At 58.4% G+C, this 21,905-nt stretch overlaps 1 protein-coding gene across 1 annotated transcript in view; it reads left to right on the forward strand.

Annotated features, from left to right (window-relative positions):
• The window catches only part of LOC139999860 (integrin alpha-M-like), a 58,409-nt gene that overhangs the window by 13,175 nt on the left and 23,329 nt on the right, over positions 1-21,905 (forward strand). The window contains exons 8-19 of the mRNA XM_072029488.1: positions 1,102-1,255; positions 2,736-2,886; positions 2,982-3,053; positions 3,134-3,313; positions 6,668-6,807; positions 6,908-7,048; positions 9,522-9,961; positions 13,422-13,567; positions 15,451-15,605; positions 18,046-18,177; positions 20,152-20,225; positions 21,077-21,218. Coding sequence (XP_071885589.1) covers positions 1,102-1,255; positions 2,736-2,886; positions 2,982-3,053; positions 3,134-3,313; positions 6,668-6,807; positions 6,908-7,048; positions 9,522-9,961; positions 13,422-13,567; positions 15,451-15,605; positions 18,046-18,177; positions 20,152-20,225; positions 21,077-21,218 — 1,927 coding nt within the window. The remainder of the gene's footprint in view (positions 1-1,101; positions 1,256-2,735; positions 2,887-2,981; positions 3,054-3,133; positions 3,314-6,667; positions 6,808-6,907; positions 7,049-9,521; positions 9,962-13,421; positions 13,568-15,450; positions 15,606-18,045; positions 18,178-20,151; positions 20,226-21,076; positions 21,219-21,905) is intronic.

Raw genomic sequence — 21,905 nt, forward strand, 5'->3', positions numbered from 1 at the left:
ACCCCAGGGTGATGGGGTGGCACCCAAGGTTGACCTGGTGGCCCTAAAGGGTGACCTGGTGGCCCCAAAGGGGGTGTGGTGGCACCCAAGGGTGACGTGGTGGCCCTAAAGGGGGTGTGGTGGCACCCTGGGGTGATGGGGTGGGACCCCGGGGTGATGGGGTGGGACCCCAGGGTGATGGGGTGGCACCCAAGGTAGACCTGGTGGCCCTAAAGGGGGTGTGGTGGCACCCAAGGGTGATGGGGTGGCACCCTGGGGTGTTGGGTGGGACCCCAGGGTGACGGGGTGGGACCCCGGGGTGTTGGGTGGGACCCCGGGGTGGCGGGGTGGGACCCCGGGGTGTTGGGTGGGACCCCAGGGTAATGGGGTGGGACCCAAGGGTGATGGGGTGGCACCCAAGGTTGACCTGGTGGCCCTAAAGGGTGACCTGGTGGCCCCAAAGGGGGTGTGGTGGCACCCAAGGGTGACGTGGTGGCCCTAAAGGGGGTGTGGTGGCACCCTGGGGTGATGGGGTGGGACCCCGGGGTGATGGGGTGGGACCCCAGGGTGATGGGGTGGCACCCAAGGTAGACCTGGTGGCCCTAAAGGGGGTGTGGTGGCACCCAAGGGTGATGGGGTGGCACCCTGGGGTGTTGGGTGGGACCCCAGGGTGACGGGGTGGGACCCCGGGGTGTTGGGTGGGACCCCGGGGTGGCGGGGTGGGACCCCGGGGTGTTGGGTGGGACCCCAGGGTAATGGGGTGGGACCCAAGGGTGATGGGGTGGGACCCAAGGGTGATGGGGTGGGACCCAAGGTTGACCTGGTGGCCCTAAAGGGACTGTGGTAGAACCCCAGGGTGACGTGGGGCACCCAAGGGTGACATGGTGGCACCCAAGGTTGACCTGGTGGCCCCAAGAGGTTATGGTGGCACCCATGGGTGACATGGGGCACCCAAGGGTGACATGGTGGTCTCCAAGGTTGACCTGGTGGCCCCAAGCGGTTATGGTGGCACCCAAGGGTGACATGGGGCACCCAAGGGTGACGTGGTGGCCCCAAGGGGTTATGGTGGCACCCAAGGGTGACATGGGGCACCCAAGGGTGACGCGGTGGTCCCCGTGGCAGGAGGGACCTCTTCGGGCCCGGGAAGGGGACCCGGGCGGGGGCCACCAAGATCCTGATCGTGGTGACGGACGGCCGGAAGTACGGGGACCCCCTGGAGTACCGCGACGTCGTCCCCCACGTGGCGCGCGCCGGGGTTGTCCGCTACGCCATCGGGGTGAGGCACCCCAAAAATGTCCCCAAAAGGTCCCCAAAAATCCCCAAAATAGCTCCTTCCATCCCCAAAAATCTCCATCCGTCATAAAATGTCCCAAAAGTTCCCCAAAAAAGCTCCGTCCATCCCAAAAGATCCCCCAAATAGCTCTGTCTATCCCAAAAGATCCCAAAAAATCCCCAAAATAGCTCTGTCCATCCCCAAAAATCCCAAAATATCCCCAAAATATATCCACCCGTCCCAAAATGTCCCAAAAGATCCCGAAAATAGCTCCATCCATCCCAAAACGTCACTGTCCATCTCAAGACATTCCAAAAGATCCCCAAAATAGCTCCGTCCATCCCCAAAACATCTCCATCCGTTCCAAAATGTCCCAAAAGATCCCCAAAATAGCTCCCTCCACCCCAAAAGGTCCCAAAAGATCCCCAAAATAGCTCTGTCCATCCCAAAAAATCCCAAAATATCCCCAAAATATATCCACCCGTCCCAAAAAATCCCAAAAGATCCCCAAAACATCTCCACCTGTCCCAAAAGATCCCAAAAGATCCCCAAAATAGCTCCGTCCATCCAAAAAGGTCCCGAAAGATGCCCAAAATAGCTCCTTCCATCCCCCAAAATCTCCTTCCATCCTAAATTGTCCCAAAAGTTCTCCAAAATAGCTCCGTCCATCTCAAAAGATCCCAAAATAGCTCCCTCCATCCCAAAAAATCCCAAAAGATCCCCAAAATAGCTCTGTCCATTCCAAAACATCTCTGTCCATCCCCAAATGTCCCAAAAGATCCCCAAAATAGCTCTGTCCATCCCAAAATATCCCAAAATATCCCCAAAGACCCCCAAAATAGCTCCATCCATCCCAAAAGATCCCCAAAATAGCTCCGTCCACCCCAAAAGATCCCAAAAGATCCCCAAAATAGCTCCCTCCAACCCAAAACATCTCCATCCATCCACCCAACCATCTCCAGATGTTCTAGAACATCTCCAGAACTTCTCCATCCATCCCAAAACATCTCCAACCACCCATCCAACCATCCCCAAATGTTCTAGGACATCTCCAGAACATCTCCACCCATCCCAAACATCTCCAATCACCCACCCAACCATCTCCAGATGTTCTAGAACATCTCCGAAACATCTCCTTCCATCCCAAAACATCTCCATCCATCCACCAGCCATCTCCAGACGTTCTAGAACATCTCCAGAACTTCTCCTTCCATCCCAAAACATCTCCATCTGTCCATCCAAATTCTCCCAGATGTTCTAGAACATCTCCATCCATCCACCCAACCCCTCCCAGATGTTCTAGAACATCTCCAGAACATCTCCAACCATCCCAAAACATCTCCATCCATCCATCCAACCATTCCTAGATGTTCTAGAACATCTCCATCCAACCCAAAACATCTCCAACCACCCACCCAACCATCTCCAGACGTTCTAGACCATCTCCAGAACTTCTCCACCCATCCCCCCCCCTTGGTCGCAGGTGGGCGACGCCTTCCGGGACCCCGCCGCCGCGGCCGAGCTCCAGACCATCGCCTCGGCGCCCCCCGAGGACCACATCTTCCGCGTGGACAACTTCGACGCCCTGCAGGGCATCCAGAACCAGCTGCAGGAGAAGATCTTCGCCATCGAGGGTACCCGGCGGGTGGGGGTCCCGAGGGGGGGTCCCCGAGACCATTTGGGACCCCCGTCACCCTTGGGTGCCCCCCTCTCTCCACCACCCCCCCAGGCACCCAGTCCGCCCTCGGCAGCTCCTTCCAGCTGGAGATGGCCCAGGAGGGCTTCAGCGCCTGCTCACCCCGTGAGTGGTCCCGACCCCCCGAGACCCCCACCCAACCCGAGACCCCCCGCCCACCCCGAGCCCACCACCCCCACCCTGAGCCCACACCCCCTGCCCCAAACCGGTCCCCTCCCGGTCTGTACTGGTGCAGGAGGGGCCCGTACTGGGAGCGGTGGGCGCCTACGACTGGTCCGGGGGGGTCTTCGTCTACGGCCCCAGCGGGAAGCCCACCTTCGTCAACGTGTCCCGAGGCGCCGGGGACATGAGCGACGCCTACCTGGGTGAGGGGCGAGGGGGGGGGGGGGGCTTGGGGGTCCCAAATTTGGGGGGGGGGGGGCTTGGGGGGCTTGGGGTCACCGTGGGGGGGTCTTGGGGTCACCGTGGGGGTTTGGGGGTTTTGGTGTCCCTATGGGATTATTGGGGGTCTTGTTGTCCTCTTGGGGGTCTTGGGGGTCTTGGTGTCCCCATGGGGGGTCTTGGGGTCACTGTGGGGTCTTGGGGGTCTTGGGGTCACCGTGGGGGGTCTTGGGGTCACCGTGGGGGTTTTGGGGGTGTTGGTGTCCTCTTGGGGGTCTTGGTTATGGTGGTGTCCCCATGGGGGTCTTGGGGGCGTCGGTGTCACCGGGGGGTCTTGGGTGACCATAGGTATCTTGGGGGTCTTGGGGTCACCATGGGGGTCTTGGGGTTGTCGATGTCCCCATGGGGGTCTTGGGGTCACCGTGGGGGGTCTTGGGGTCACCGTGGGGGTTTTGGGGGCGTTGGTGTCCTCATGGGGTTCTTGGGGGCGTCAGTGTCACCGAGGGGGTCTTGGGGTGACCATAGGGATCTTGGGGGTTTTGGGGTCACCATGGGGGGTCCTTGAGGTCACCGTGGGGGTCTTGGGGGTGTTGGTGTCCCAATGGGGGTCTTGGGGTCTTGGCGTCCCTTGGGGGGTTTTGGTGTCCCCATGGGGGTCTTGGGGTCATTGGTGTCCTCTTGGGTGTCTTGGGGTCATCATGGGGGTCTTGGGGTCACCATTGGGGTTCTTGGGGTCACCACGGGGGTCTTGGGGTCTTGGGGTCCCCATGGGGGTCTTGGGGGCTTTGGTGTCCTCCTGGGGTCTTGGGGTCACCATGGGGGTCTTGGGGGCATTGGTGTCCCCATTGGGGTCTTGGGGTCACCATGGGGGTCTTGGGGTCACCGTGGGGGTTTTGGGGGTGTTGGTGTCCTCTTGGGGGTCTGGGTTATGGTGGTGTCCCCCATGGGGGTCTTGGGGGCGTCGGTGTCACCGAGGGGGTCTTGGGGTGACCATAGGGATCTTGGGGGTCTTGGGGTCACCATAGGGGTCTTGGGGTTGTCAATGCCCCCATGGGGGTCTTGGGGTCACCGTGGGGGTCTTGGGGGCATTGGTGTCCCCATTGGGGTCTTGGGGTCACCATGGGGGTCTTGGGGGTCTTGGGGTCCCCATGGGGGTCTTGGGGGCTTTGGTGTCCTCCTGGGGGTCTTGGGGTCACCATGGGGGTCTTGGGGGCATTGGTGTCCCCATTGGGGTCTTGGGGTCACCATGGGGGTCTAGGGGTCACCATGGGGGTCTTTGGGGTTTTGGTGTCCCTATGGGATTATTGGGGGTCTTGTTGTCCTCTTGGGGGTCTTGGTGTCCCCATGGGGGGTCTTGGGGTCACTGTGGGGGTCTTTGGGGTCTCGGTGTCCACTTGGGGGTCTTTGGGGTTTTGGTGTCCCCAATGGGGGTCTTGGTGTCACCATGGGGGTCTTCAGGGTCTTGGGGTCACCATTGGGGTCTTGGTGCCCCCATGGGAGTCTTGGGGTCACCATGGGGGTCTTGGGGTTTTTGGTGTCCCCATGGGGGTCTTGGGGGTCTCAGTGTCCACATGGGGGTCTTGGTGTCCCCATGGGGGTCTTGGGGGCATTGTTGTCCTCATTGGGGTCTTGGGGTCACCATGGGGTCTTGGGGGTCTTGGCGTCCCCTTGGGGGGTCTTGGGTCACTGTGGGGGTTTTGGGGTCTTGGTGTCTCTATGGGGTTTTGGTGTCCCTATGGGGGTCTTGGGGGTCTCAGTGTCCCCATTGGGGTCTTGTGACCCCATGGGGGTCTTCAGGGTCTTGGCGTCCCCTTGGGGGGTCTTGGGGTCACTGTGGGGTTTTGGGGTCTTGGTGTCTCATTGGGGTATTTGGTGTCCCCAGGGGGGTCTTGGGGTCACCATGGGGGTCTTGGGGTCCCCATGAGGGTCTTGGGGGTCTTGGGGTCACTGTGGGGGTCTTTGGGGTCTTGGTGTCTCATTGGGGTTTTTGTTGTCCCCATGGGGGTCTTGGGGTCACCATAGGGGTCTTGAGGGTCTTGGTGTCACCGTGGGGGTCTTGGGATTTTTGGTGTCCCTATGGGGGTATTGGGGTTCTCGATGTCCCCATGGGGGTCTTGGTGTCCCCATGGGGGTCTCAGTGTCCCCATGGGGGTCTTGATGTCACCTTGGGGGTCTTCAGGGTCTTGCGTCCCTTGGGGGGTCTTGTGGTCACTGTGGGGGTCTTGGGGGTCTTGATGTCCCCATGGGGGTCTTGGGGTTTTTGGTGTCCCTATGGGGGTCTTGGGGTCACCGTGGGGGTCTTAGGGTTTTGGTGTCCCTATGGGGGTCTTGGGGGCCTCAGTGTCCCCATGGGGGTCTTGGGGTCACCACGGGAGTCTTGGGGGTCTTGGGGTCCCCATGGGGGTCTTGGGGGCTTTGGTGTCCTCCTGGGGGTCTTGGGGTCACCATGGGGTCTTGGGGGCATTGGTGTCCCCATTGGGGTCTTGGGGTCACCATGGGGGTCTTGGGGTCACCGTGGGGGTCTTGGGGGTCTTGATGTCCCCATGGGGGTCTTCAGGGTCTAGGGGTCACCATGGGGGTCTTTGGGGTTTTGGTGTCCCTATGGGGGTATTGGGGTTGTCGATGTCCCCATGGGGGTCTTGGGGTCCCCATGAGGGTCTTGGGGGTCTCAGTGTCCCCATGGGGGTTTTGGGGTCACCACGGGGGTCTTAGGGTTTTTGGTGTCCCTATGGGGGTCTTGGGGGTCTCAGTGTCCCCATGGGGGTCTTGGCTTTCCCATGGGGGTCTTCAGGGTCTTGGCGTCCCCCTGGGGGTTCTTGGGGTCTCTGTTGGGGTCTTGGGGTCCTTGGTGTCTCATTGGGGTTTTTGGTGTCCCTATGGGGGTCTTGGGGGTCTCAGTGTCCCCATGGGGGTCTTGGTGTCCCCATGGGGGTCTTGGGGTCACCATGGGGGTCTTGGGGTTTTGGTGTCCCCATGGGGGTCTTGGGGTCACCATGGGGGTCTTGGGGTTTTTGGTGTCCCCACGGGGGTCTTGGGGGTCTCAGTGTCCCCATGGGGATCTTGGCTTCCCCATGGGGGTCTTGGGGTTTTTGGTGTCCCTATGGGGGTCTTGGGGGCCTCAGTGTCCCCATGGGGGTCTTGGGGTCACCACGGGGGTCTTAGGGTTTTTGGTGTCCCCATGGGGATTTTGGGGTCTTGGTGTCCCTATGGGGTTTTTGGTGTCCCCATGGGGGTCTTGGGGGTCTCAGTGTCCCCATGGGGTCTTGGGGTTCTTGGTATCCTCTTGGGGGGGTCTTGGGGTCCCCCCCCACCCCCCCCACTGACCCCGCTGTCCCCAGGCTACGCGGCCGAGTCCCTGTCCCTGGGGGGCAGCCGGGGGCTGGCGCTGGGGGCCCCCGCTCCGGCCACGTCGGCCGCCTCTCCTCTTCCTCCTCCGCGGCCCACCTGGGAGCTGGTGGGGGACGCCGTGGGGCAGCAGGTGAGGGGGGGGGGTCGGGGGGGTGGGGTGGGGTGGGGGCGCGGGACCCCCCCCTCCCGCCGTTCCCCACCCCATCCCGCTGACCCCGCTGCCCCCCCAGGTGGGCTCCTACTTCGGGGCGTCCCTGTGCGCCCTGGCCCCCCGGGGGGGCGCCTCGGCGGGGGCGCTGCTGGTGGGGGCCCCCATGTTCTACGGGGACGGCAGCGGGGGGCGCGTGGGGGTCTGCCGGCTGCCGCCAAAGGTAGGGGAGCGCAACGCGACCCCGAATCGGCTCCAAAGTGACCCCAAAAAGACCCTAAATCAACGCCAAAGCGACCCCGAATCGACCCTAAATTGACCCCAAAACTGACCTTAAATTGACCCCAAATCGACCCTGAATTGACCCCAAATCAACCAACCCAACCCGACCCCAAATAGACCAACCCAACCCCAAATCGATCAACGCGACCCCGAATCGACCCCGAATCGACCCCAAAGTGACCCCAAATAGACCCTAAATCGACCCAAAATCGACCCTAAATCAACCCCAAAGCGACCCCAAAGTGACCCTAAATCGAGCCCAAAGCGACCCCAAACAGACCCTAAATCGACCCCAAATCGACCCAAATCAAACAGAAATTGACCCCAAATCAACCCCAGATTGACCCCAAATTGTCCCCAAATCGACCCTAAATCGACCCCAAAGTGACCCCAAAGTGACCCTAAATCGACCCCAAAGTGACCCCTAAATCGACCCCAAATCAACCCCAAATCAACCCCAGATTGACCCCAAATTGTCCCCAAATTGACCTGAAATCAACCACAAATCAGCCCAAATCGAGCCCAAAGTGACCCCAAATAGACCCTAAATCGACCCAAAATCGACCCCAAATCAACCAACCTAACCCGACCTCAAATCGATCAACGTGACCCCAAATCGACCCCAAATCAAACACAAATCAACCCCAAACCGGCCCCAAATCGATCCCAAGCTGACCCTAAATCGACCCCAAATAGACCCTAAATCAACCCTAAATCAACCCGAACTGACCCCAACTCAACCCCAAATCAACCCCAAATCAATCCCAAATCAACCGACCTAACCTGACCCCAAATCGACCAACCCAACCCCAAATCGATCAACCCGACCCCAAATTGACCCCAAATCAAACACAAATCGACCCAAATCAACCCAAATCGACCCCAAACTGACCCTAAATTGACCCCAAATCAACCCCAAAACAACCCCAAATCAACCAACCAACCCTACCCCAGATCAACCCCAAACCGACCCCAAATCGACCCCAAATCAATCCCAAACTGTCCCCAAATCCCCCAAAGTGACCCAAAAGTGACCCTAAATAGACCCTAAATTGACCCCAGATCAACTCTGAATTGACCCCAAATCAACCAACCTAACCCGACCCCAAATCGACCAACGCAACCCCAAACTGAAAAATCTGACCCCAAAGCGACCCCAAATCAACCCCAAAGCGACCCTAAATCGACCCTAAATTGACCCCAACTCAACCCCGAATCGACCCCAAAGTGACCCCAAATCGAACCCAAAGTGACCCCAAATAGACCCCAAAATTGACCCCAAACTGACTCCAAACTGACCCTGAATCGACCCCAAAGTGACCCCAAATCGAGCCCAAAGTGACCCCAAATCGAGCCCAAAGTGACCCCAAATAGACCCAAATCAACCCCAAATTGACCCCAAACTGATTCCAAACTGACCCTGAATCGACCCCAAAGTGACCCCAAATAGACCCTAAATCGACCCAAAATCGACCCCAAATCAAACACAAATCGACCCCAAATCAACCCCAAATCAACCCCAGATTGACGACAAATTGTCCCCAAATCGACCTGAAATCAACTCCGAAGTGACCCTAAATCAACCCCAAATCGACCCCGAATCGACCCCAAAGTGACCCCAAATAGACCCTAAATCGACCCTAAATCAACCCCGAACTGACCCCAACTCAACCCAAATCAACCCAAAGTGACCCTAAATCAATCCCAAGTCAACCAACCTAAGCCAACCCCAAATTGATCAACCCGACCCCAAATTGACCCCAAATCAACCCCAAATTAACCCCAACCAGACCCCAAATTGATCCCAACCCAACCAACCCAACCCAAATCAACCCAACCCAACCCTCTTCCTCCAACCCACCCTAATTAACCCCCCCTAATTAACCCAACCCAGCCCTAATTAACCCACCCTAATTAACCCAACCCAACCCCACCCAACCCCAAATCGACCAAGCCACCCAACCCAACTCTACCCAACCCCACCCACCCCCATCCAACCCAATCCTAATTAACCTACCCTAATTAACCCAACCCAGCCCTAATTAACCCACCTTAATTAACCCAACCCAGCCCTAATTAACCCACCCTAATTAACCGAACACAACCCCACCCAACCCCTCCCAACCAACCCCTCCCAACCCAACCCAACCCAACCCAACCCAACCCAACCCTCTTCATGAACCCAGCCCTAATTAACCCCCCCTAATTAACCCAACCCAGCCCTAATTAACCCACCCTAATTAACCCAACCCAAACCCCAACCAACCCAACCCAACCCCTCCCACCCAACCCAACCCCACTCAACCCAACCCCTCCCAACCCAACCCAACCCAACCCAACCCAACCCACCCCATCCAACCCATCCTAATTACCCCCCCTAATTAACCCCCCCTAATTAATTAACCCCCCCATAGTCCGGGAAGCTGCACTGCCCTCTGACGCTGCGGGGCCAGCCCGGCCACCCCCTGGGCGCTTCGGGGCCAGCCTCAGCCGCCTGGGGGACGTGGACGGCGACGGCTGGCACGACGTGGCCGTGGGCGCCCCCCTGGAGGACGAGCACCGCGGGGCCGCTCTACGTCTTCCGGGGGGGGGAGGGCGGCGTCGCCCCGCACTACAGCCAGGTGGGGGGGGCGGGGGAGGGGGGTGGGGGGGTGGGAGAGGTGGGGGGGGACCCTTGGGTGGTGGGGAACCCTTGGGTGCTGGGGAACCCTTGGGTGCTGGGGAACCCTTGGGTGCTGGAGGCATCTTGGGTGGTAGAGACCCTTGGGTGCTGGGAAACCTTGGGTGGTCGGGAACCCTTGGGTGCTGGGGAACCCTTGGGTGCTGGGAAGTCTTGGGTGGTGGGGGACCTTGGGTGCTGGGGACCCTTGGGTGGTCAGGAACCTTTGGGTGCTGGGGACCCCCTGGGTGCTGGAGATGTTTTGGGTGCTGGAGACCCTTGGGTGCTGGGGATTCCTTGGGTGGTCAGGAACCCTTGGGTGCTGGGGGACCCTTGGGTGCTGGAGACCCCTTGGGTGCTGGAGACCCCTTGGGTGCTGGAGCCCCTTGGGTGCTGGGGAACCTTTGGGTGCTGGAGCCCCCTTGGGTGGCTGGGGGACCCTTGGGTGCTGGGGACCCCTTGGGTGCTGGGGGACCCTTGGGTGCTGGAGACCCTTGGGTGCTGGGGGACCCTTGGGTGGTAGAGACCCTTGGGTGCTGGGAAACCTCGGGTGGTCAGGAACCCTTGGGTGCTGGGGAAGTCTTGGGTGCGGGCCCTGGGTGCTGGGGGAACCCTTGGGTGCTGGGGACCCCTTGGGTGCTGGGGGACCCTTGGGTGGTGGTGGGGAACCCTTGGGTGCTGGAGATCCCTTTGGGTGCTGGAACCCCTTGGGTGCTGGGACCCCTTGGGTGCTGGAGACCCCTTGGGTGCTGGGGACCCCTTGGGTGCTGGGGGACCCTTGGGTGGTGGGAGGCCCTTGGGTGCTGGAAATCTTTGGGTGCTGGGGACCCCTGGGTGCTGGAGCCCCTTGGGTGCTGGGGACCCTTGGGTGCTGGGGACCCTTGGGTGGTGGGGACCCCTGGGTGCTGGAGATGTTTTGGGTGCTGAACCCCTTGGGTGCTGGAGCCCCTTGGGTGCTGGGGACCCCTTGGGTGCTGGGGACCCTTGGGTCGTGGAGACCCCTTGGGTGCTGGAGATCTTGGGTGCTGGGGACCCCTTAGGTTCTGGCAACCCCTTGGGTGCTGGGGGACCCCTTGGGTGCCAGGAGACCCCTTGGGTGACTGGGGGACCCTTGGGGCTGTGGGGATCCCCTTGGGTGCTGGGGACCCTTGGGTGCTGGGGACCCCTTGGGTGCTGGGGACCCTTGGGTGCTGGGGACCCCTTGGGTGCTGGGGGACCCCTTGGGTGCTGGGGGACCCTTGGGTGCTGGGGACCCCTTGGGTGCTGGGGACCCTTGGGGTGCTGGGGGACCCCTGGGTGCTGGGGGACCCTTGGGTGCTGGGGGACCCTTGGGTGGTGGGGACCCTTGGGTGCTGGGGAACCCCTGGGTGCTGGGGGACCCTTGGGTGCTGGGGACCCCTAGGATGGTGGGGACCCTTGGGTGGTGGGGACCCTTGGGTGCTGGGGGACCCTTGGGTGCCGGGGATCCCTTGGGTGGTGGAGACCCTTGGGTGCTGGGAACCCTTGGGTCTGGGGAACCCTTGGGTGCTGGGGAACCCTTGGGTGCTGGGGACCCTTGGGTGCTGGGGGGCCCTTGGGTGGTGAGAACCCCTTGGTGCTGGAGAGGGCATCTTGGGTGCTGGAGAGCCCTTGGGTGCCAGAGACCCCTGGGTGGTGGAGGACCCTTAGGTACCCGGGGACGTTCGGGGTCCTGGACGTCTTGGGTCTGGGGACCCCTTGGGTGCTGGAGACCCCTTGGGGTGCTGAGGAACCCCTTGGGTGCTGGGGACCCCTTGGGTGCTGGAGACCCCTTGGGTAGTGAGAACCCCTTGGGTGCTGGAGATGTTTTGGGTGCTGGGGACCCCTTGGGTGCTGGGGACCCCTTGGGTGGTCAGGACCCCTTGGGTGCTGGAACCCCTGGGTGCTGGAGGTGTCTTGGGTGGTCAGAAAACCCTTGGGTGGTCTGAGAACCCTTGGGTGCTGGAGGTGTTTTGGGTGCTGGAGCCCCCCGTGGGTGCTGGACACCCTTGGGTGCTGGGAGAACCCTTGGGTGCTGGGGAACTCCTGGGTGCCGGAGACCCCCTTGGGTGCTGGAGACCCCCTTGGGTGCTGGGGAACCCTTGGGTGCTGGAGACTCCTTGGGTGGTGGAACCCTTGGGTGCTGGGGACCCCTTGGGGTTAGGAGATGTTTGGGTGCTGGGGGACCCTTGGGTGTGAGATCTTGGGTGGTGGGACCTTTGGGGTCCAGATCCCCCTTTGGGTCTGGACCCCTTGGGGTCCAGCCCCCTTGGGGTCCCGGACCCCTCCCCCCACCCCCTCACCCCCCACCCCTCCCCTCCCCTTCACGGCATGCGCGGCGCCCGTTTGGGCTGGGGCCACGCCCACTTGGGCCGGCGCTGAGCGGGGCCGGGTCCTGACAGGGAACAGGCTGCGGGCGTGGCCATCAGGGCCAGGGCCAGGTCCTGCTGCTCAGGTGGGCTCAAGAACCCCCCCCAAAAAAAAATAAAAAAGGGGACCCCCCCAAAAAAAAAAAGGGGGGCCCCCCCAAAAAAAAGGGGACCCCCCAAAAAAAATAAAAAAGGGGAACCCAAAAAAAAAGGGACCCCCCAAAAAAAAATAAAAAGGGGAACCCCCAAACAAAAAAGGGACCCCCTAAAAAAAATAGGGACCCCCCAAAAAAAAAAAAGGGACCCCCAAAAAAATAAAGGGAACCCCAAAAAAAAAAAAAAGGGGGACCCCCAAAAAAAAAAAGGGGACCCCCCAAAAAATAAAAAAAGGGGACCCCACCCCAAAAAAAAAAAAAGGGGACCCCATGTCCCCCAAAAAAAAAGGGGACCCAAAACAAAAAAAAAGGAACCCCCCAAAAAAAGGACCCCCAAAATAAAAAAGGGAACCCCCCAGAAATGAGGGGGGACCCCCGGAGATGAGGGAGACCCCGGGGGGGGGAGGGGGAACCCCCGGAGAGGGGGACCCCCCGGAGACCAAAAAAAAGGGGGAACCCAAAAAAAAAGGGGACACCCCCCCAAAAAAAAAAAGGGGAACCCCCCAAATAAAAAAAAAATAGGGGACCCCCCAAAAAAAAAATAAAGAGGACCCCCCCCCAAAAAAAAATTAAGGGACCCCACCCCCAAAAAAATAAAAGGGGAACCCAAAAAAAAAATAGGGGAACCCAAAAATAAAAAGAAAAAGGGGACCCCCCCCAAAAAAAAAAAAAGGGGGGAACCCGCAAAAAAAAAAAAAAAAGGGACCCCCCAAAAAAAAAAAAAGGGGAACCCCCCCCCAAAAAAATAAAGGGAACCCCTCAAAAAAAAAAGGGGAACCCAAAAAAAAAGGGGACCCCCCCAAAAAAAAAAAGGGGAACCACCCCAAAAAAAATAAAAAAGGGGACCCCCCACCAAAAAAAACAAAAAGGGGACCCCCCCCCCAAAAAAAAAAAAATAAAAAGGGGACTCCCCCCCAAAAAAAAGGGGACCCCCCCCCCAAAAAAAAGGGGGACCCCCCCAAAAAACAAAAAAAAGGGGGACACCCCCCAAAAAAAAAAAAGGGACCCCCTCCCGAAAAAAAAAAAAGGGGAACCCCAAAATAAAAGGGACCCCCCCCAAAAAAAAGGGGACCCCCCCCCAAAAAATCTCGCCCCCCCCAGGTCCCCCCGCTGCTCAGGGTGCGCCTGGCGGTGACTTTCCGGCCCCCCGGAGGTCCCCGCGGGCGCCTTGGGGTGCCGGGAGGAGGAGGAGGAGGAGGAGCAGGAGGGGAGGAAGGCCAGGGAGGTGGCCGAGGCCGAGCTCTGCTTCCTGGTCACCAAGAAGACCCCCGATAACTTCGGTGAGAGACCCCCACCCACAAAAAAAACAATTTTGGCCCAAACCCCCCAAATCCACCCCAGATGTGCCCCAAAACCCCCAAAATCCACTCCGGAGGGACCCAATACCCCCAAATCCACTCCAGATGGCCCCAAACCCCCCAAAATCCACTCCGGAGGGACCCAAAACCCCAAAATTCCCCCAAAATCCACTCCAGAGGGGCCCGAAAACCCAAAATTCCCCCAAAATCCACTCCGGAGGGGCCCGAAAACCCAAAAATCCAGCCCAGATGGCCCCAAAAAAAACCAAAATCCACTACGGAGGGGCCCAAAACCCCAAAATTCCCCAAAATCCACTCCAGAGGGGCCCGAAAACCCAAAATTCCCCAAAATCCACTCCGGAGGGGCCCGAAAACCCAAAATCCAGCCCAGATGGCCCCAAAAAAACCAAAATCCACTACGGAGGGGCCCAAAACCCCAAAATCCACCCCAGATGTGCCCCAAATCCTCAGGAACCCCCGATAACTTCGGTGAGAGACCCCCACCCACAAAAAGCCCAAGTTTGGCCCCAAACCCCCCCAAATCCACCCCGGAGGGGCCCAAAAAACCCAAAATCCACTCCAGAGGGACCCAAAACCCCCAAATCCACCCCGGATGGCCCCAAAAAACCCAAAATCCACTCCGGAGGGGCCCGAAACCCCAAAAATTCCCCCAAAATCCACTCCAGAGGGACCCAAAACCCCCAAATCCTCCCCGGATGGCCCCAAAACCCCAAAATCCACTCCGGATGACCCCAAAACCCCCAAAATCCACCCCAGATGGCCCCAAAACCCCCAAAATCCACCCCGGATGGCCCCAAAAAAACCAAAATCCACTCCGGAGGGGCCCAAAACCCCCAAAATCCAGCCCAGATGTGCCCCAAAATACTCAGGAACCTCCCCAAAATCCACTCCAGAGGGGCCCAAAACCCAAAATCCAGCCCAGATGGCCCCAAAACCCCAAAATCCACTCCGGAGGGGCCCGAAACCCCAAAATCCACCCCGGATGGCCCCAAACCCCCCAAATTCCCCCCCAGATGTCCCCAAAATCCTCCCAAAATCCACGTGGCCTCTGAGATCCCCTCCAGATGCCCCCAAAACCCCCCCCAGACGCCCCCAACCTCCCCCACCCTCCCCCCCATGACCCCCCCATGACCCCCCATGACCCCCCATGACCCCCCCACACCCCAAAACCCCCTCCCCTCCCCAAAAACCCCCCCAGACGACCCCCAAACCCCCTCCAGACACCCCCAAACCCCCCCAACCTCCCCCACCCTCCCCCCATGACCCCCAGGACCCCCCCCATGACCCCCCCCATGACCCCCATGACCCCCCATGACCTCCCCATGACCCCCCATGACCCCCATACCCCCCCACCCCCCAAAACCCCCTCCCTCCCCCAAAACCCCCCCAGACAACCCCCAAACCCCCTCCAGACCCCCCCAACCTCCCCAACCCTCCCCTCCCCGTTGCCCCCCACACCCCCCATGACCCCCCCATGACCCCCCATGACCCCCCCACCCCCCAAAAACCCCCTCCCCTCCCCGAAAACCCCCCAGACGACCCCCAAACCCCCCCACCCTCCCCCCCATGACCCCCCCATGACCCCCCATGACCCCCCCACCCCCCAAAAACCCCTCCCCTCCCCGAAAACCCCCCCAGACGACCCCCAAACCCCCCCCACCCTCCCCCCCATGACCCCCCCATGACCCCCCATGACCCCCCATGACCCCCCCCACCCCAAAAACCCCTCCATACGCCCCCAACCTCCCCCACCCTCCCCCCCCATTGACCCCCCATGACCCCCCCATGACCCCCCATGACCCCCCACGACCCCCCCCACCCCAAAAACCCCTCCCCCCCCGCAGGCTCCCAGGTGTCGGCCACCCTGCGCTACCAGGCCACCCTGGACCCCGGGCGGGCCACGCGCCGCGCCGCCTTCCCCGGGGGCGCCGCCGGCCTCAACGGGACCCTGCGGGTGGGCGTCGGGCGCCACTGCCGGAACCTCTCCATCAGCCTCACGGTGGGTCCGGGGAGGGGCCCGGGGGGGGGGCGGGGGGCAGTGGGACCCCAATTTGGGGGGGGGGGGGGCAACGGGGGGTGTGGTGGTCATGGGCGTCTGATCGGTGTTGTTGGGGTTTTCTTCTTCTTCTTCCTCTTCGTCTTCTTCTCCTTCTTCTTCTCCTTTCCTCCTTCTCTCCTCCTTTCTTCTTTCCTTCTCCTTCTTCTCCTTCTTCTCCTTCTTCTCCTTCTTCTCTCTATCTTTCTTCTTCTTTCTTCTTTCTTCTTCTTCTTCTCCTTCTTCTCCTTCTTCTCCTTCTCCTTCTTCTCCTTCTCCTTCTCCTTCTCCTTCTTCTTCTTTTTCTTCTCCTTCTTCTTCTTTTTCTTCTTCTTCTCCTTCTTCTCCTTCTTCTCCTTCTTCTCCTTCTCCTTCTTCTTCTTCTCCTTCTTCTCCTTCTTCTCCTCCTTCTTCTTCTTCTCCTTCTCCTTCTTCTCCTTCTTCTCCTTCTCCTTCTTCTCCTTCTTCTCCTTCTTCTCCTTCTTCTCCTTCTTCTCCTTCTTCTCCTTCTTCTCCTTCTTCTCCTTCTTCTCCTTCTTCTCCTTCTTCTCCTTCTCCTTCTTCTCCTTCTTCTCCTTCTTCTCCTTCTCCTTCTCCTTCTTCTCCTTCTTCTCCTTCTTCTCCTTCTTCTCCTTCTTCTCCTTCTTCTCCTTCTTCTTCTTCTTCTCCTTCTTCTCCTTCTTCTCCTTCTTCTCCTTCTCCTTCTCCTTCTCCTTCTCCTTCTTCTCCTTCTTCTCCTTCTTCTCCTTCTTCTCCTTCTTCTCCTTCTTCTCCTTCTTCTTCTTCTTCTCCTTCTTCTCCTTCTTCTCCTTCTTCTCCTTCTCCTTCTCCTTCTTCTCCTTCTTCTCCTTCTTCTCCTTCTTCTCCTTCTTCTCCTTCTTCTCCTTCTTCTCCTTCTTCTTCTTCTTCTTCTTCTCCTTCTTCTCCTTCTTCTCCTTCTTCTTCTTCTTCTCCTTCTCCTTCTCCTTCTCCTTCTCCTTCTCCTTCTCCTTCTCCTTCTCCTCCTTCTTCTTCTTCTCCTCCTTCTTCTTCTCCTTCTTCTCCTTCTTCTTCTCCTTCTCCTTCTCCTTCTCCTTCTTCTTCTTCTTCTTCTTCTTCTTCTTCTTCTTCTTCTTCTTCTTCTTCTTCTTCTTCTTCTTCTTCTTCATTTCTTCTAAATTTCTTTGTCTTCGTCTTTGTCTTCTTCTTCATCTTCTTCTTCGTCTTCTTTGTCTTCCTCTTCCTCTTCTTCTTCATCCTCCTTGTCGTCGTTTCTTCTTCTTCGTCTTCTTCGTCTTCTTCGTCGTCTTCTTCGTCTTCGTCTTCTTTCGTCTTCTTCGTCTTCTTCTTTTTCTTCTTCTCCTCCTTCTTTTTCTCTTTCTTCATTTTTCTTCTTTTCTTCTTCTTTGTCTTCTTCTTCTTCCTCTTCTCCTCTTCTTCTTTTCTTCCTCTTTTCTTCGTCGTCCTCTTCTTCATCTTCTTCTTCGTCTTCTTTTTATTATCTTCTTTGTCTTCTCATCTTCTTCTTCTTCTTCTTTGTCTTCTTCTTCTTTTCTTCTTCATCTTCGTCTTCTTCTTTTCTTCCTCTTCTTCTCCTTCTCTTTCTGTCTTCGTCTTCTTCTTCACCTTCTTCTTCATCGTCTTCTTCGTCGTCGTTGTCTCTTCTCTTTCTTTTCTTCTTCTTTTTCTTCTTCATTTTCTTCTTCTTCTTTGTCTCCTTCTTCATCTTCGTCTTCTTTGTCTTCTTCATCATCATCTTCTTCTTCACCTTCTTCTTCTTTGTTTTCTTCTTCTTTGACTTCGTCTTCGTCTTCTCCTTCTTCATCTTCTTCTTCTTCCTTCTCTTCTTCTTCGTCTTCATCCTCTCCTTCTCCTTCTCCTTTTTCGTCTTCATCTTCATCATCTCCTCCTTCTTCTTCTTCTCCTTCTTCTTCATCATCATCATCTTCTTTTCTTCTTCCTCCTCTTCTCCTTCTCCTTCTCCTTCTTCTTCTTCTTCTTTGTCTATTTCGTCTTCTTCATCTTCGTCTTCTTCTTCTTCTTCATCATCATCATCCTCTTCATCATCTTCTTCTTCTTCTTCTCCTTTTCCTTCTTCTTCTTTGTCTTCTTCTTCTCCTTCTTCTTCATCATCTTCTTCATCATCATCATCTTCGTCTCCTTTGTCTTCTTCTTCTCTTCTTCTCCTTCTCATCATCTTCTTCATCTCCATCTCCATCTCTATCTCCATCTCCATCTTCATCTTCATCTTCATCTTCATCTTCTTTTCTTCTTCTTCTCCTTCATCTTCTCCTTCTCCTTCATCTTCATCTTCATCTTCTCCTTCATCTTCTCCTTCTCCTTCTTCTTCATCATCTCCTCCTCTTCATCATCATCATCTTCTTCCTCTTCATCCTCCTCTTCATCATTTCCCCCCCCGCTGTAGGGGTGCCCCCGGGACACGCTGACCCCCCTGGGGCTGCGCCTGGGCTACGAGGCCACCGGGGACCCCCTGGAGGTGGCCGGGGGGCTGCGGCCGGCGCTGAGCCAGGACTCGGAGACCGAGACCCTGGGCACGGTGCGGGGGGGGGGGGGGGTTGGGGGGATTTGGGGTCGGGATTTGGGGTCGGGGAGGGATTTGGGGTCGGGGGGGGATTTGGGGTCAAGGGAGGGATTTGGGGTCGGGATTTGGGGTCGGGATTTGGGGTTGGGGTTTGGGGTCAAGGGGAGGGATTTGGGGTCGGGATTTGGGGTCAAGGGGAGGGATTTGGGGTTGGGATTTGGGGTCGGGGGGGATTTGGGGTCAGGATTTGGGGTCGGGGAGGGATTTGGGGTCGGGATTTGGGGTCGGGGGAGGGATTTGGGGTTGGGATTTGGGGTCGGGGAGGGATTTGGGGTCAGGATTTGGGGTCGGGGAGGGATTTGGGGTCAGGATTTGGGGTCGGGGGGGGATTTGGGGTTGGGATTTTGGGTCGGGGAGGGATTTGGGGTTGAGGGAAGGGATTTGGGGTCAGGATTTGGGGTCGGGGTGGGATTTGGGGTCAGGATTTGGGGTGGGATTATGGGGGGGATTTGGGGGAGGGATTTGGGAGGGGGATTTGGGGGAGGGATTTGGGGTCGGGATTTGGGGAGGGATGTGGGAGAGGGATTTGAGTGTGGGATTAGGGGTGGGATTTGGGGTTGGGATTAGGGGAGAGGATATTGGGGTGGGATTTTGGGTGGGATTTTGGGGTGGAATTTGGGGTCGGGATTTGGGGTGGGGATTTGGGGTCAGGTATTTGGGGTGGAGACACTGGGGTGGAAATATTAGGGTGGAGATTTGGATGGAGATTTTGGGGTGGAGATATTAGGGTTGGGATTTGGGGTTGGGTTATTGGGGTGGGGATATTGGGTTTGGAATTTGGGGTGGGGATTTTGGGGTGGAAATCTTGGGGTGGGGATTTTGGGGTAGGGATTTGGGGTGGAAATAATGGGGTGGAGATATTGGGGTCAGGTTATTGGGGTTGGGTTATTGGGGTGTGGATTTTGGGGTGGGGTTTTGGGGTGGGGATTTTGGGGTGGGGGTTTGGGGTTGGGATTTGGGATGGAAACATTGGGGTTGGGTTAATGGGGCCGGGTTATTGGGGTTGGGATTTGGGGTGGGGTTATTGGGGTGGGGATTTTGGGGTGGGGATTTTGGGGTGGGGGTTTGGGGTTGGGATTTGGGATGGAAACATTGGGGTTGGGTTAATGGGGCCGGGTTATTGGGGTTGGGATTCGGGGTGGGGTTATTGGGGTGGAGATTTTGGGGTGGGGATTTTGGGGTGGGGATTTGGGGTGGGGGTTTTGGGGTGGGGATTTGGGGTTGGGATTTGGGATGGAAATATTGGGGTCGGGTTATTGGGTCCGGGTTATTGGGGTTGGGATTTGGGGTCGGGTTATTGGGGTCAGGATTTTGGGGTGGGGATTTTGGGGTGGGGGTTTTGGGGTGGAGGTTTTGGGGTGGGGATTTGGGGTTGGGATTTGGGATGGAAATATTGGGGTTGGGTTAATGGGGCCAGGTTATTGGGGTTGGGATTCGGGGTCGGGTTATTGGGGTGGGGATTTTGGGGTGGGGATTTGGGGTGGGGATTTTGGGGTCGGGTTATTGGGATGGGGATTTGGGGTGCAGATATTGGGGTCGGGTTATTGGGGTGGGGATTTTGGGTTTGGGATTTGGGGTGGGGGTTTTGGGGTGGGGATTTTGGGGTGGGGGTTTTGGGGTGGGGATTTGGGATGGGAGTATTGGGGTTGGGTTAATGGGGCCGGGTTATTGGGGTTGGGATTTTGGGGTCGGGTTATTGGGGTGGGGGTTTTGGGGTGGAAATCTTGGGGTGGGGATTTGGGGTGGGGGATTTGGGGTCGGGTTATTGGGGTCGAGTTATTGGGGTCACATTAGTGGGGTTGGGATTTGGGATGGAAATATTGGGGTGGGGGTTTTGGGGTGGGGGTTTTGGGGTGGGGGTTTTGGGGTGGGGATTTTGGGGTGGGGATTTTGGGGTGGGGGTTTGGGGTCGGCTGACAGCCCCCACAGCTGCCCTTCGAGAAGAACTGCGGGGCCGACGCCGTCTGCCAGGACGACCTGCGGCTCTCCTGCCGCTTCCTGGGGTACGAGCCCCCCGGGACCCCCTCGGGGACCCCAAAAAACCCAAATCCCCCCCCCCGGACCCCTCCAGATGGACCCAAATGGCCCCAAATGGCCCCATTGACCCCAATGGCCCCAAATATCCCCAAATGGCCCCAAATTGCCCCAAATGGCCCCATTGACCCCAAATATCCCCAAATGGCGCCAAATGGCCCCCATTGACCCCAAATGGCCCCAAATGCCCCAAAATGGCCCCAAATGTCTCCAATGACCCCAAATGGCCCCATTGACCCCAAATATCCCCAAATGGCCCCAAATGGCCCCATTGACCCCAAATGGCCCCAAATATCCCCCAATGTCCCCAAATGCCCCCAAATGTCCCCAAATGCCCCCAAATGTCCCCAATGGCCCCCATTGACCACAATTTCCCCCAATGTCTCCAAATGTCCTCAAATGGCCCCCATTGACCCCAAATGCCCCATTGACCCCAAGCGCCCCTCCACTGACCCCAAACTCCCCCCCCCGACCCCAAATGTCTCCAAATGTCCCTAAATGCCCCCAAGACGTCCCCAAATGCCCCCCATTGACCCCAAACACCCCCCATTGATCCCACTGACCCCAACCCCAAATGTCCCCCAATGCCCCCCGACCCCAAAAGTCCCCCCAATGTCCCCCACTGACCCCAAACGCCCCCAAATGGCCCCATTGACCCCAATGTCCCCCAATGTCCCCCATTGACCCCAAATGCCCCCAAACGCCCCCCACTGACCCCAACCCCCCCCCCGCCCCCCAATGTCCCCCACTGACCCCAAACGTCCCCCAATGCCCCCCACTGACCCCAACCCCCCCCCCGCCCCCCAATGTCCCCCCCCAGGGCGGAGGAGCTGGTGGTGGGGCTGAGCGAGGCCGTGGACGTCCAGGTCACCCTGGGGAACCGCGGGGAGGACTCGTACGGGGCCCGCGTCCGCCTGCTGCACCCCGAGGCCCTCTCCTACCGCAGGGCCCGGGTCCTCCAGGTACCCCCCCCAGGGGGTGGGACCCCCCCCCCAGGGACCCCCCCCCCCAGGGACCCCCCAAAAAAAGGCAGCGGGGGGCTCCCAAAACCCCTCCGGGGGGGGCTGGAGGGGCTCGGGAGCCCTCCGGACGCCCCCTGGAGGTGGCCTCCAGACCCCAAAGACCCTTGAAATGACCCCAAAACCCAACTGGACCCCCCCAGATGCCCTCAAGACCCCCCAAATCCCCTCCAAATGACCCCAAAACCCAACTGGACCCCATCCAGATGCCCTCAAGACCCCCCACATCCCTTCCAGACCCCCCAAACCCAACTGGACCCCCTCCAGATGCCCTCAAGACCCCCAAATCCCCTAAAAAGGACCCCAAACCCAACTGGAACCCCTGGAGATGCCCAAATCCCCTCCAAATGACCCCAAAACCCAACTGAACCCCATGGAGATGCCCTCAAGACCCCCAAATCCCCTTGAAATGACCCAAAACCCAACTGGACCCCCTGGAGATGCCCTCAAGACCCCCCAGATGCCCTCAAGACCCCCAAATCCCTTCCAAATGACCCCAAAACCCAACTGGAACCCCAGGAGATGCCCAAATCCCCTACAAATGACCCCAAAACCCAACTGAGATGCCCTCAAGACCCCCAAATCCCCTCGAAATGACCCAAAACCCAACTGGACCCCATCCAGATGCCC

Source organism: Anas platyrhynchos, chromosome 30 (assembly GCF_047663525.1).
Source record: "Anas platyrhynchos isolate ZD024472 breed Pekin duck chromosome 30, IASCAAS_PekinDuck_T2T, whole genome shotgun sequence".
In the NCBI taxonomy this organism is placed as follows: domain Eukaryota; kingdom Metazoa; phylum Chordata; class Aves; order Anseriformes; family Anatidae; genus Anas; species Anas platyrhynchos.